We start from the raw sequence: 12,941 nt of genomic DNA, 5'->3' as shown, positions 1-12,941 counted from the left end.
AGCTTACTTCTCTTTGTTAATCCAGGCGCAGTTGTCAGATTTCAAAAAGGCTGTTAATGGCGAATAGCAGACCATCGCGATTATCTGACAACAGCGCCCCGCATACAAACATCTATGAAAATCATTTTCAACCGGCAGGTGGCGACAAAAAGTCCAGAAATAACGATATAATAAACGCCGTACTTTGAAGATCTTTCTGGTGGCAACTCCAAAATGTCCCGAAACATCCACAAATGGTCCTTTGTTTCGATAATGTCCTTCTTTATATCCCAAAATGTCAATTTATTTGGCACGTTGATAAAAAATAAACTGGTTCCACAAACCCCCTGTCCCTCGCTCCAACATGATACAAGTATGTGTGGACGAGACGTTACCTTGAACTTGGTCCAAACATTTCAACAACGTTCCCTAATCCAACCTCGGGATCTAAAAAAAAAATAATCAATACAATTTAAGACGGGGTAAACTGTTTCCAATATCCGGATAAAAAACCAACTGTGAAGCGCGTTCCCAGTTCCCGGCACCAAAACAGGAGAGTCCACGATGGGATACCACTTACAAAGAACAGCCATGCTTCTGTCATTGTTCTCAAATAGAAAAAATTCAGAGAATTACTAACGACTGTTGACAATCGTAGTGGAAGCCATAGGAACTGCAACACGAACTTATAGAAAACCATTAGAAATAGCTATGACCGTCAATTTTTCCCACCCCTGGAATGGGGTTTGGTCCCAGGGATTTTGCGCTGCCAAATCAGGTTCTGTTATATTCTCACATACATGTATTTGTAACAGTTTTAGACAACTTCAGTGTTTTCATCCAATGCTGACTTTGCTATAATTATAATGCATATCCTAGCTTCTTGGGCCCTGAAAGTAACAGGCAGTTTACTTTGGCACGCTTTTCATCCGACGTGAAATACTGCCCCCTATCTAAGAAGTAAAAAATAATTTAAAAAATGCTAAATATATTTGAGATTCTTCAAAGTAGCCACTCTTTGCCTTGATGACAGCTTTGCACACTCTTGGCATTCTCTCAACCAGCTTCATGACATAGTCACCTGAAATGCATTTCAATTAACAGGTGTGCCTTAAGTTAATTTGCGGATTTTTTTCCTTAATGCGTTTGATCCAATCAGTTGTGTTGTGACAAGGTAGGGTTGGTATACAGATAGTCCTATTTGGTAAAAGACCATGTCCATATTATGCAAAAAAAAGCTCAAAAAGCAGAAACGACAGTCCATCATTACTTTAAGACGTGAAGGTCAGACAATCCTGAAAATATCAAGAACTTTGAAAGTTTCTTCAAGTGCAGTCACAAAAACCATCAAGCACTATGATGAAACTGGCTCTCATGAGGACCGCCACAGGAAAGGAAGACCCAGAGTTACTTCTGCTGCTGAGGATAAGTTTTTATTAGAGTTGCCAGCCTCAGAAATTGCAGCCCAAATAAATGCTTCGCAGGGTTCAAGTAACAGACACATCTCAACGTCAACTGTTCAGAGGAGACTGCATCAATCAGGCCTTCATGGTTGATTTTGCTGCAAAGAAGCCACTACTAAATGACATCAAGAAGAAGAGACTTCCTTGGGCCAAGAAACACGAGCACTAGACATTAGACCGGTGGAAATCTGTCCTTTGGTCCAAATGTAAGATTTTAGGTTCCAACCGCCGTGTCTTTGTGAGACGCAGAGTAGGTGAACGGATGYTCTCCGCATGTGTGGTTCCCACTGAAGCATGGAGGAAGAGCTGTGGGGGTGCTTTGCTGGTGACACTGTCAGTGATTTATTTAGAATTCAAGGCACACTTAACCAGCATGGCTACTACCACATTCTGCAGCGATACGTCATCCCATCTGGTTTGGGCTTAGTAGGACTATCATTTATTTTTCAACAAGACAATGACCCAACACACCTCCAGGCTGTGTAAGGGCTATTTGACCAAGAAGGAGAGTGATGGAGTGCTGCATCAGATGACCTGGCCTCCACAATCACCTGACCTCAACCCAATTGAGATGGGTTGAATGAGTTGAACCGCAGAGTGAAGGAATAGCAGATGCAAATGCTCAGCATATGTGGGAACTTCTTCAAGATTGTTGGAAAAGCCTTTCAGGTGACTGTCATCAAGCTGGTTGAGAGAATGCCAAGAGTGTGCAAAGCAAAGGGTGCCTACTTTAAATAACTATTTTGTTTACTACATGATTCCATGTGTTATTTCATAGTTTTGATGTCTTCGCTATTATTCTACAATGTAGAGAATAGTTTAAAAAAAAGAAGACCTTGAATGAGAAGAGAAGTGTGTAAACCTTTGACTGGTACTGTATATTTTTGCTTCTCGTTCTCATGGTTTGAGGCCTCACGTGCTAAAACAAAATGTTGTCTATTTAAAATATTCAGTGATGGAAAATGGTCCAACTTGCCATTTTGAATGCAATGTAGCTGATACAGTTCACTGTTACATCAGCCTCAAAGGCCTAAATCGTTGGATGGTAATTCAGGAATTTGTGGTGTTACACACACTCCTTAAATAGCACCACATGTSTAGCCCACCCCCCACATTCCCATCAATGTGTGAGAGGAAGCATTTGGGGTGTGCCTGCCTTGCAGCGACTGAGTAACAGCCACCCAGAGTGTGGTCCTCTAACAGCCCCTCTGCTATCCAGGCTGGGGGACAAGAATACAGGGTGGGTGACACTGACCTTGTCTGTTGACCTCACCCTACTCATCTCCCTACAGGCCTCCACTCTCCCCTGGTGTATGGTTGGATGGGTGGGYTTTGGGGTGTATAGGCAGGGTGTGAGAGGGGGTGAGGGCCACTGTGTGGGCTGACAGCCACAGTRCTATTGTGCATGGGGGCCTGGTTACTGTTTGTTCAGAGCTGTGTGAAATTTCTGCCTATTTCCCCTCCCCCCATGACATTCTTGCCATCTTAGCTGCTTGACTGGAGAGGAGCTGGCTACTTCACTGGGGAGTTTTTGTCAATTCATAGCATAGTTACCCTTGTCTGGTTCTCTTCCACAAAGTTACGTGGCATTTCCTCTAGATCCGTTCTTGTGTGGTGAGTAGCGATCCATAAAGTGCTGCACTGTGTTCAAATGCCCCCAGGGAAAGAGAAAAGAATGAACTGCGCTGTGTGATATTTGGAACTCCTTTTGGAACTCCTCCACAGCTATTGTGTTTTTACGATCTCTTGTGTTTTTAAAAGCCTAAAGATGAGAGAAATTGGGCAAGTAGAAATACTCAATGTGGGCCTCCTGAGTGGCGCAGTGCTAGCTGTGCCACTAGAGATCCTGGTTCGGGTCCAGGCTCTGTTGCAGCCGGCCGCGACCGGGAGACCCATGGGGCGGCGCACAATTGGCCCAGCGTCGTCCGGGTTAGGGGAGGGTTTGGCTGGCAGGGATGTTCTTGTTCCATCGCGCTCTAGCGACTCCTGTGGCGGGCCGGGCACAGTGCATGCTGACTTCGGTCGCCAGTGTTTCCTCTGACACATTGGTGCAGCTGGCTTCCGGGTTAAGCGGGCATTGTGTCAAGAAGCAGGCTGGGTTGAGTTTCTGAGGACGCACGGCTCTCGACCTTCGCCTCTCCTGAGTCCGTTCAGTAGTTGCAGAGATGGGACAAGACTGTAACTACCAATTGGATACCACGAAATTGGGGTGGAAAAAGGGGTAAATAAAATAAGTGATACTCAATGTGATCATGCTAGCGTAACCATGGCAGGCTCAGTTGGACCATTTTATTTTTGTTCTATTCAAAGGGATGGACAAATGGTGGCAGCCYTCTTAACATTCTCATCCACTCATCCCAATTGTAGGAACTATTAATGTTGACAACTAGAAAACAAAAGTTGCAGCTGAAACATTGTTGCAAATAGAAAGTAGTATTAATGATTAGCCTACAACGGAAATATAATTACTAGAACAGGCAAAGCCCATCAGTAATTKTATTTTATATGGATAACAATGGGCTACTCCTGTAATATTATAAAAAGTTCTAAATCCTAATTTCCCCCTGTATTTCTGTGTCATCAGAGAATGGATACCAGTGGTGGGAAAGTGCTGGAGTCTGCCGATGACATCCAGGAGCGTCGGCAGCAGGTGTTGGACCGCTACCGGCGCTTCAAGGAGCTGTCGGGTGTGCGCCGGCAGAAGCTGGAGGACTCCTACCGTTTCCAGTTCTTCCGCCGCGATGCCGATGAGCTGGAGAAGTGGATCCAGGAGAAGCTGCAGATCGCCTCCGATGAGAACTACAAGGACCCCACCAACCTCCAGGTCAGTGCTGATGGATAGGAAGCCAYTTGAGGCTAATAAAATAAAGAATGACTTGGACTTGGGTGGAGCTGTAAGCAGGGCATAGAAAAAAAGTGAATACTGAAGTAAAGATCCTGATTTGATTGACCTTTATGATGCACAAGCCACTTGTTGTGATTTTACTGGCTTTAAGGCTTGCCAGTGGCCATTCAAAACGAAACAGCGTGGCCATAAAACCACACACACAGAATTATCAGTACGTCATAAAACCCTCTTTGCTGTGACCCTTGGCCAGGTATGTCTGTCCTGTCCACTAGTCTTTGTGCCACGCTAACATGCCTCCTCCCCCACAGGGCAAGCTCCAGAAACACCAGGCCTTCGAGGCGGAGGTGCAGGCCAACGCTGGGGCCATCATCAAGCTTGACGAGACTGGCAACCTCATGATCTCCGAGGGTCACTTTGCCTCTGAAACCATCCGCGTAAGACACACACATACACACAGTCCGCTGAGCTATATGCTTAACCAAGATGGAACTACACAATCTACCCTTTTTAACCCAATCATGTCTGGTTCAGTCCTTCACGCCCTACCGGACTTTCCAGAGACCCATAGTCTCAAGTTTCAATATGGCGGAGTATATAAAAGTAGGTGCTTGAGTGCTGTCGACCTCCTGGCTCTTCTGTTTCTCTCACTTTTAGGTTCCCCTCCACTTCTGTCAGATCCATTGTTCTGTTCTGTTTGTTGTGTGGTTATGCGATATTTAAGAATACCTAATGAAAAGTGCATGATTTGTGTGACTAAAAGGAACATTTTGTTCCATTGATAAGCACTTATCTTGGTCTCAAACTACAACCTCAGCAAGTACTTGGCCCATATTCATAAAGCGTCTCAAAAATTGGAGTGCTGATTTAGGATCAGTTTGAACTTTTGGATCATATTGAACAAGATCACTTTGACAGGGTGGCCTGATCCTAGGTCAGCACTCCTTCCGTGAGATGCGTTATGAACACAGGCCCTGATTTCCCATAATGAATAAGGTTATATTGACAGAGGGGACCTGATCCTAGATCAGCACGGCCTACTCTGAGAGGCTGATTATTGGTCTTGGATCAGCTTCCATTCCGTGGTGCAAATTGTCTCCCTTTCTGCCCAAACAGACTCGTCTGGAGGAGCTGCACCGTCTTTGGGACCTGCTGCTGCAGAAGACCAAGGAGAAAGGTGTTCGTCTGCTGCAGGCCCAGAAGCTGGTGCAGTACCTGCGCGAGTGTGAGGATGCCCTGGACTGGATCAGTGACAAGGTCAGTGTCTCAACCTGAAGTCACACACATCCTCTATATCTACTGGAGGCAATGGCCTAAAGCATGTCTATGGAACTCTAATAGACAACATGACCTTACCCTAAATCATATCCAACAGGAGACCATTGCCATAGGACCTTATTGACAACCTATCCTAACATTAGCCTCCCTAAACCATGTCTGCAGGGCCCTACTATATAACCGATCCTAAATCTTACCAAAACCTGTGTCTAACAGGAGGCCATGGCCACCTCGGAGGAGCTGGGCCAGGACCTGGAGCACGTAGAGGTGCTCCAGAAGAAGTTTGAGGAGTTCCAGACGGACCTGGCAGCCCACGAGGAGCGTGTGAACGAGGTGAACCAGCTGGCGGGCAAGTTGAGCCAGGAGTCCCACCCCGAGGCGGAGCTCATCGTTCGCAAGCAGGAGGAGGTGAACGCCGCCTGGCAGAGGCTCAAGGGCCTGGCGCAGCAGAGGCAGGGCAGGCTGTTCGGAGCCGCCGAGGTGCAGAGATTTAACAGGTATGCCCAGGACAGGCTGGGGGTGTGTTTTCTTTTGGAGTGTGTGTGTGTGATGGGGAAGCCACAAGACAACTGAGAGGATCAAGACATTTAGATTTTCTGTTCCGACTGAGAGTGTTATGTGGCCTGCAGGGATGTGGACGAGACCATTAGCTGGATCAAGGAGAAGGAGCAGCTCATGGCATCCGATGACTTTGGCCGGGACCTGGCCAGCGTTCAGGCTCTGCTGCGCAAGCATGAGGGCCTGGAGAGAGACCTGGCTGCCCTCGAGGACAAGGTCAACACTCTGGGCGGAGAGGCTGAACGTCTGCAGCAGACACACCCCCAGAACGCCTCCCAGATCCACCTGAAGAGGGATGAGCTCATCACCAACTGGGAGCAGATCCGCACGCTGGCCGCCGAGCGCCACGCCCGCCTCAACGACTCCTACAGGTGGGTACCGGTAAAACCCTGGCCGCCCTAACAGCGAACACACTAACTTTACTGGATCAGTACCGTATTGTTACTATGTCAGTACTGTAACTTTGCAGTGTCCCTACTGTAACCTTACTTGGTCAGTACTGTAACTTTGCAGTGTCACTACTGTAACTTTACTGGGTTAGTACTGTAACACCACTGCGCTCAACACACAGCGACTACCCAATAGCATGGTCAAACAAAACATTTATCAGCCATTTGAGCCCAGTTTAGTTGAAAGTATGCAGAACCCTATCTTCTGACTGACTGTCTGTATGTGTTTTGCAGGCTGCAGCGCTACACTTCAGACTTCCGTGACCTGACCAGCTGGGTGACGGAGATGAAGGCCCTGATCAATGCTGATGAGCTGGCCAACGACGTGGCTGGAGCTGAGGCTCTCCTCGACCGCCACCAGGAACACAAGGTACAGGAAAACTGATCCTAATAATAATTTTTATATAATTGCAGTTGTTAAGTACTATATATTTTCTCAGATCTTCAATCAGTGATGCTAGTTTTTCATGCAATGTTGCTGACGTTTACTGTGTGTGTGTGGTCCTTAGGGTGAGATTGACGCCCATGAGGACAGCTTCAAAGCCACGGACGAGGCCGGCCAGGCTCTGCTCAACACTGGACACTACGCCTCAGAGGAGGTCAAGGAGAAGGTATGGCTATCTGTCTCTTTATCCTTGGTTTGGAATTCAAGCTTTTACATGGACCTGTGGACAGATTAATTGAACCCCATCCGTGTGTGTGTGTGTAGCTGGGTGTACTGACTGAGGAGAAGGAGTCTCTGCTGGAGCTGTGGGAGGTGCGCAGGCAGCAGTACGAGCAGTGCATGGACCTGCAACTCTTCTACAGGGACACGGAGCAGGTCGACAACTGGATGAGCAAGCAAGAGGTATCGCCATCCACACACAATAACATGCTCACTTACACTTAAATTATTATTCTCCAAAAATGTTTGGGTGTGAAGTAATTCTTGTGTTCTTGCAGGCGTTCCTTCTGAACGAGGATCTTGGTGACTCTCTGGACAGCGTGGAGGCCCTGCTGAAGAAACACGAGGACTTTGAGAAGTCCCTCAGCGCCCAGGAGGAGAAGATCACTGTGAGTATATAACAGTAACCTCTAGGATCAGCTTTTCCTCCTCAAATGTTACGCCTAATCTCTAACCTCTCTCCAGGCCCTGGATGAATTTGCCACCAAACTGATCCAGAACAACCACTACGCCAAGGAGGATGTGGCCACTCGTAGAGATGCTGTAAGTAGAATACGATGATCAGGACCGGAATGTGTCCTATGTTTGTAGCACTTTGCTAAATGACTAAAATGTCAAATAGAGAGTACAGACTCTCTTATCCAGAGCAATTAGGGTTAAGTGCCTTGCTCAAGTGCACATCGACAGATTTTTCACCTAGTCGGCTTGGGGATTCGAACCAGCAACCTTACGGTTACTGGCTCAACACTCTGAATCACTAGGCTACCTGCTGCCCTATATCTGCTTATACCATATCCTGGGTGTTGTGTATAAAATCTCACCCACCCTTCAGCTGCTGAGCCGCCGTAACGCCCTGCATGAGCGTGCCCAGTCCCGCCGCGCCGCCCTGGAGGACTCCTTCCACTTGCAGCAGTTCTCCCGCGACTCGGACGAGCTCAAGAGCTGGATCAATGAGAAGATGAAGACGGCCACCGACGAAGCCTACAAGGTATCAATGTTTCTCAGTTAGCTACTTTAGCTAGCTATTTTATAGTGATGTACTTTAGCTAGTTAGTTATCTACTTTATAGTAGTATACTTTAGCTAGTTAGCTACTTAGTACTTTATAATGGGGTTTCAATACTCAACGTGGCTTTCTCCTAGACTGCAGTGTGATCCTATTAGGCTGCAATACCACTGTGAACCACACAGTTCCTTATTCCCAGTAATATGGCCTAATACTTATAACAACCCCTTCCTTTCACTATCTCTCTGCTCTTTCTGTTCTCCCCAGGATCCGTCCAACTTGCAGGGCAAGGTCCAGAAGCACCAGGCCTTCGAGGCGGAGCTGTCAGCCAACCAGAGCCGCATCGACGCGCTGCAGAAGTCTGGACAGGAGCTCCTGGACGGAAAGCACTACGCCACGGACGAAGTGTCGGTCCGCATGGACGAGGTCAGCTCCCAGTGGAAGAAGCTGCTGGAGGCCACTGAGCTCAAAGGTGAGATGAGTGTGAGTGAGGCTGTTATTATTATGGCGACCACCATTTTGAGTTTGCCTCCAGTGGAGGAAATATAAAATGGCGGCGACGCTAGTTACTCTGTAGAGTAGCGCTGCAAAAAGGTGCATTTATGTTTTAAGCTAGTTTTTAGTCACTACACTAGGTTTAATTTAAGAGCCCCAAGATCTGAAACCAAACCTACAAATTTAGAACTGCCCTTCCTTCAATACCTACATCCAACTTAATTGAATCCACCCTGAAACCGCTCCTCACCACCCTCTCCTCTCTCCCCTCCCCCCAGGCATCAAGCTGCGTGAGGCTAACCAGCAGCAGCAGTTCAACAGGAATGTGGAGGACATTGAGCTGTGGCTTTACGAGGTGGAGGGCCACCTGGCCTCCGATGACTACGGCAAGGACCTGACCAGCGTCCAGAACCTGCAGAAGAAACATGCCCTGCTGGAGGCCGATGTGGCCGCACACCAGGTAATGATTTACTGTCATTTATAAACTGGGTGGTTCGAGCCCTGAATGCTGATTGGCTGACAGCCGTGGTATATCAGACCGTATACCACAAGTATGACAAAACATTTTATTTTACGTTGGTAACCAGTTTATAATAGCAATAAGGCACCTCGGGGTTTGTGGTATATGGCCAATATACCACGGCTAAGGACTGTGTCCAGGCACTCCGCAATGCGTCTTGCATAAAAACAGCCCTTAGTCGTGGTATATTGGCCATATACCACACAGCCTCGTGCCTTATTGTTTAAATCACCGCCGGGTAACTGACTGACTGCCATCACTAGATGTTTTCAGAACCAAAAAGTAAACTACTAACAGACACTGTTGCATTTACCTCTGGGAGCAGCTAGTGCGTTTCTACTCTAATTATAAGAAACCCGTCCATGCCTTGTAGTTCCTAGAAAAAGCTGGACTGTGCTAATCTATAGGTTTTTGATTGACTGGCAAATATATACTCTGTGATTTTATGCATGAGAGTTGCCACTCCAAGTACTTCATAGCCCAGTTGCAGAGACATTATTATGGTCTACAATATTCAGGCATTCAAATATTTGTGTCGACTACTGTCTGTCAGTGCACAAGGTAAGTCTTGCTGACTGACTTACTGCCAACACTTAACTGACCGACTCTCTCTCCCCTCTCTAGGACCGCATTGACGGCATCACCATCCAGGCGCGTCAGTTCCAGGAGGCGGGCCACTTTGACGCTGACAACATCAAGCGCAAGCAGGAGGCCCTGATGGCGCGCTACGACGCCCTTCGCGACCCTATGGCTGCTCGCAAGCAGAAGCTATCAGACTCGCTGCGGCTGCAGCAGCTCTTCAGAGATGTGGAGGACGAGGAGACCTGGATCCGGGAGAAGGAGCCCATCGCCGCCTCCACCAACCGGGGCAAAGACTTGATTGGCGTTCAGAACTTGCTGAAGAAGCACCAGGCCCTGCAAGCGGAGATCGCCGGCCACGAACCCCGCATCAAGGCTGTCACCCAAAAGGGAGAGGCCATGGTGGAGGAAGGTAAGCCGGCTCTTACTAACATGCATACTGCCACCTTTTTCAACTGTTCACCTGTTGACTATCTAGCAGGTTGGGTCAATTCCATTTAAATTCAACACATTGACTCTAGTACTCGCGCTGCTAAAACACGATCACTGCTACTCGCCCTTCCAGGATGGCTACAAGGCCCTCCCTCGCCCTCCCTTCAGCAAATCAGATCACGACTCCATTTTGCTCCTCCCTTCCTATAGGCAGAAACTCAAACACGAAGTACCCGTGCTAAGGTCTATTCAATGCTGGTCTGTCCAATCGGAATCCATGCTTCAAGATTGTTTTGATCACGCGGACTGGGATATGTTCCGGGTAGCCTCCGAGAATAACATTGATATATACACAGACATGGTGACTGAGTTCTTCAGGAAGTGTATAGGCGATGTTGTTCTGACTGTGACTATTAAAACCTACTCAAACCAGAAACCGTGGATACACGGCAGCATTCGCGCAAAACTGAAAGCGTGAACCACTGGGAATCTGGTCGAATACAAACAGTGTAGTTATTTCCTCCGTAAGGCAATCAAACAGGCAAAACGTCAGTACAGAGACAAAGTGGAGTCGCAATTCAACGGCTCCGACACAAGATGTATGTTGCAGGGTCTACAGATGGTCACGGATTACAAATGAAAAACAGCCCACGTCCCGGACATGATGTCTTGCTCCCAGACAAGCTAAACACCTTCGCCCGCTTTGAGGATAACACAGTGCCACCAACGCGGCCTGCTATCAAGGAATGTGGGCTCTCGTTCTCCGTGGCTGACGTGAGTGAGACATTTAAGCGTGTTAACCCTCGCAAGGCTGCCGGCCCAGACGGCATCCCAAGCCGCGTCCTCAGAGCATGCGCAGACCAGCAGGTTGGAGTGTTTACGGACATATTCAATCTCTCCCTATCTGTCGGCTGTCGCCACTTGCTTCAAGAAATCCACCATTGTTCCTGTACCCAAGAAAGCAAAGGTAACTGAACTCAATGACTATCGCCCTGTAGCACTCACTTCTGTCATCATGAAGTGCTTTGAGAGGCTAGTTAAGGATCAAATCACCTTTACCTTACCTGACACCAGACCCACTTTAATTTGCATACCGCCCCAATAGATCCATAGACGATGCAATCGCCTTCGCATTGCACACTGTCCTATCCCATCTGGACAAGAGGAATACCTATGCATTGACTATAGCTCAGCCTTTAACACCATAGTACCCTCCAAGCTCATCATTAAGCTTGGGGCCCTGGGTCTGAACCCCTCCCTGTGCAACTGGGTCCTGGACTTCCTGACGGGCAGCCCCCCAGGTGGTGAAGGTAGGAAACAACACCTCCACTTTGTTGATCCTCAACACTGGGGCCCCACAAGGGTGTGTGATCAGCCCCCTCCTGTACTCCCTGTTCACCCTTGACTGAGTGGCCACGCACGCCTCCAACTCAATCATCAAGTTTGCAGATAACACAACAATAGTAGACCTGATTAACAATGTTAGCAACTGATGTTATTCTTCAATAACACAAACTCCAAAGCAAATCATGGGGAGAAAAATAGGTTTATTCAGAGAGGACAAATCAAGATGTTATGCTGGGAGGTAGGTAGATGTTCAGTCTCCCGTCCTCAGCTTTTCCCCACTGAACAAAGGAACAGGATGCCATTTATAACTCCCCCCACCCTAGCTTGGGGTTGACCATCAGAAGTTCTTGCAATACAACTTGGCCAATGGCCAAATAACAAGTATCCTGCCCCCGACTCAATATACATACCAATGAAAACGTGGCACAGGTAGCACACGTCGCTCTGAGTTCAGGAGTGACTTTCCACAGATTCTGAACAGATGTTGAATTGAACTCCTATTTACAATTCCCTAATGACCATTAATACTCTAGTTTTTAGTCCTCTCACCCTCTGCGTTGTGTATTTATCTTCAACATATTCCTACACCAACAATGACAAGACAGCCCACAGGAAGGAGGTGAGTGTCCTGGCAGAGTGGTGCCAGGAAAATAACATCTCCCTCAACGTCAAAAAAACAAAGGAGCTGATCGTGGACTTCAGGAAACAGCAGAGGGAGCACGCCCCTATCCACATTGACGGGACCGCACTGGAGAAGATGGAAAGCTTCAAGTTCCTCGGCATACACATCAATAACAATATGAAATTTTCCACCCACACAGACAGTATGGTGAAGAAGGCGCAACAGAGCCTCTTCAACCTCAGGGGGCTGAAGAAATTCAGCTTGACCCCTAAGACCCTCAAACCTTTACAGATGCTCAGTTGAGAGCATCCTGTCATCCTTATAGACGGTAGGCAATTAAGGTCACAGTTATAAAAACGTAGGACACTAAAGAGGCCTTTCTAATGACTCTGAAAAACACCAAAAGAATGATGCCCAGGGTCCCTGCTCATCTGCGTGAACGTGCCTTAGGCATGCTGCAAGGGAGCATGAGGACTGCAGATGTGGCCAGGGCAATAAATTGCAATGTCCGTACTGTGAGACGCCTAAGACAGCGCTACAGGGAGACAGGACGGACAGCTGATCGTCCTTGCAGTGGCAGACTACGTGTGACAACACCTGCACAGGATCGGTACATCTGAACATCACACTTGCGGGACTGGTACAGGATGGCAACAACAACTGCCCGAGTTACACCAAGAACACAATCCCTCCATCAGTGCTCAG

The 12,941-nt window shown here is 47.8% G+C and overlaps 1 protein-coding gene and 1 non-coding gene across 2 annotated transcripts; both read left to right on the top strand.

Annotated features, from left to right (window-relative positions):
- Positions 1-4,025: 4,025 nt before the first annotated feature.
- Positions 4,026-11,041, top strand: LOC112079363 (spectrin alpha chain, non-erythrocytic 1; the record flags this gene model as incomplete). Its single annotated transcript, XM_024145349.2, has 15 exons — positions 4,026-4,266; positions 4,599-4,724; positions 5,404-5,544; positions 5,782-6,062; positions 6,195-6,494; positions 6,807-6,942; positions 7,082-7,183; positions 7,282-7,419; positions 7,515-7,625; positions 7,702-7,779; positions 8,069-8,224; positions 8,509-8,713; positions 9,015-9,196; positions 9,881-10,316; positions 10,947-11,041. Coding segments are annotated over exons 1-15 (2,724 nt in total), but the record flags the coding sequence as incomplete, so codon positions are not given.
- On the top strand, positions 9,621-9,754 carry LOC112079364 (small nucleolar RNA SNORA84). Its single transcript, XR_002895921.1, has one exon. It is a non-coding gene; the product is annotated as a small nucleolar RNA SNORA84 (small nucleolar RNA).
- Positions 11,042-12,941: the final 1,900 nt, after the last annotated feature.

This window comes from Salvelinus sp. IW2-2015, unplaced genomic scaffold, assembly GCF_002910315.2.
Source record: "Salvelinus sp. IW2-2015 unplaced genomic scaffold, ASM291031v2 Un_scaffold7734, whole genome shotgun sequence".
NCBI classification, from domain to species: Eukaryota; Metazoa; Chordata; class Actinopteri; order Salmoniformes; family Salmonidae; genus Salvelinus; species Salvelinus sp. IW2-2015.
Note: the sequence above shows the minus strand (reverse complement) of the source record. Positions and strands in the feature narration are given on the sequence as shown.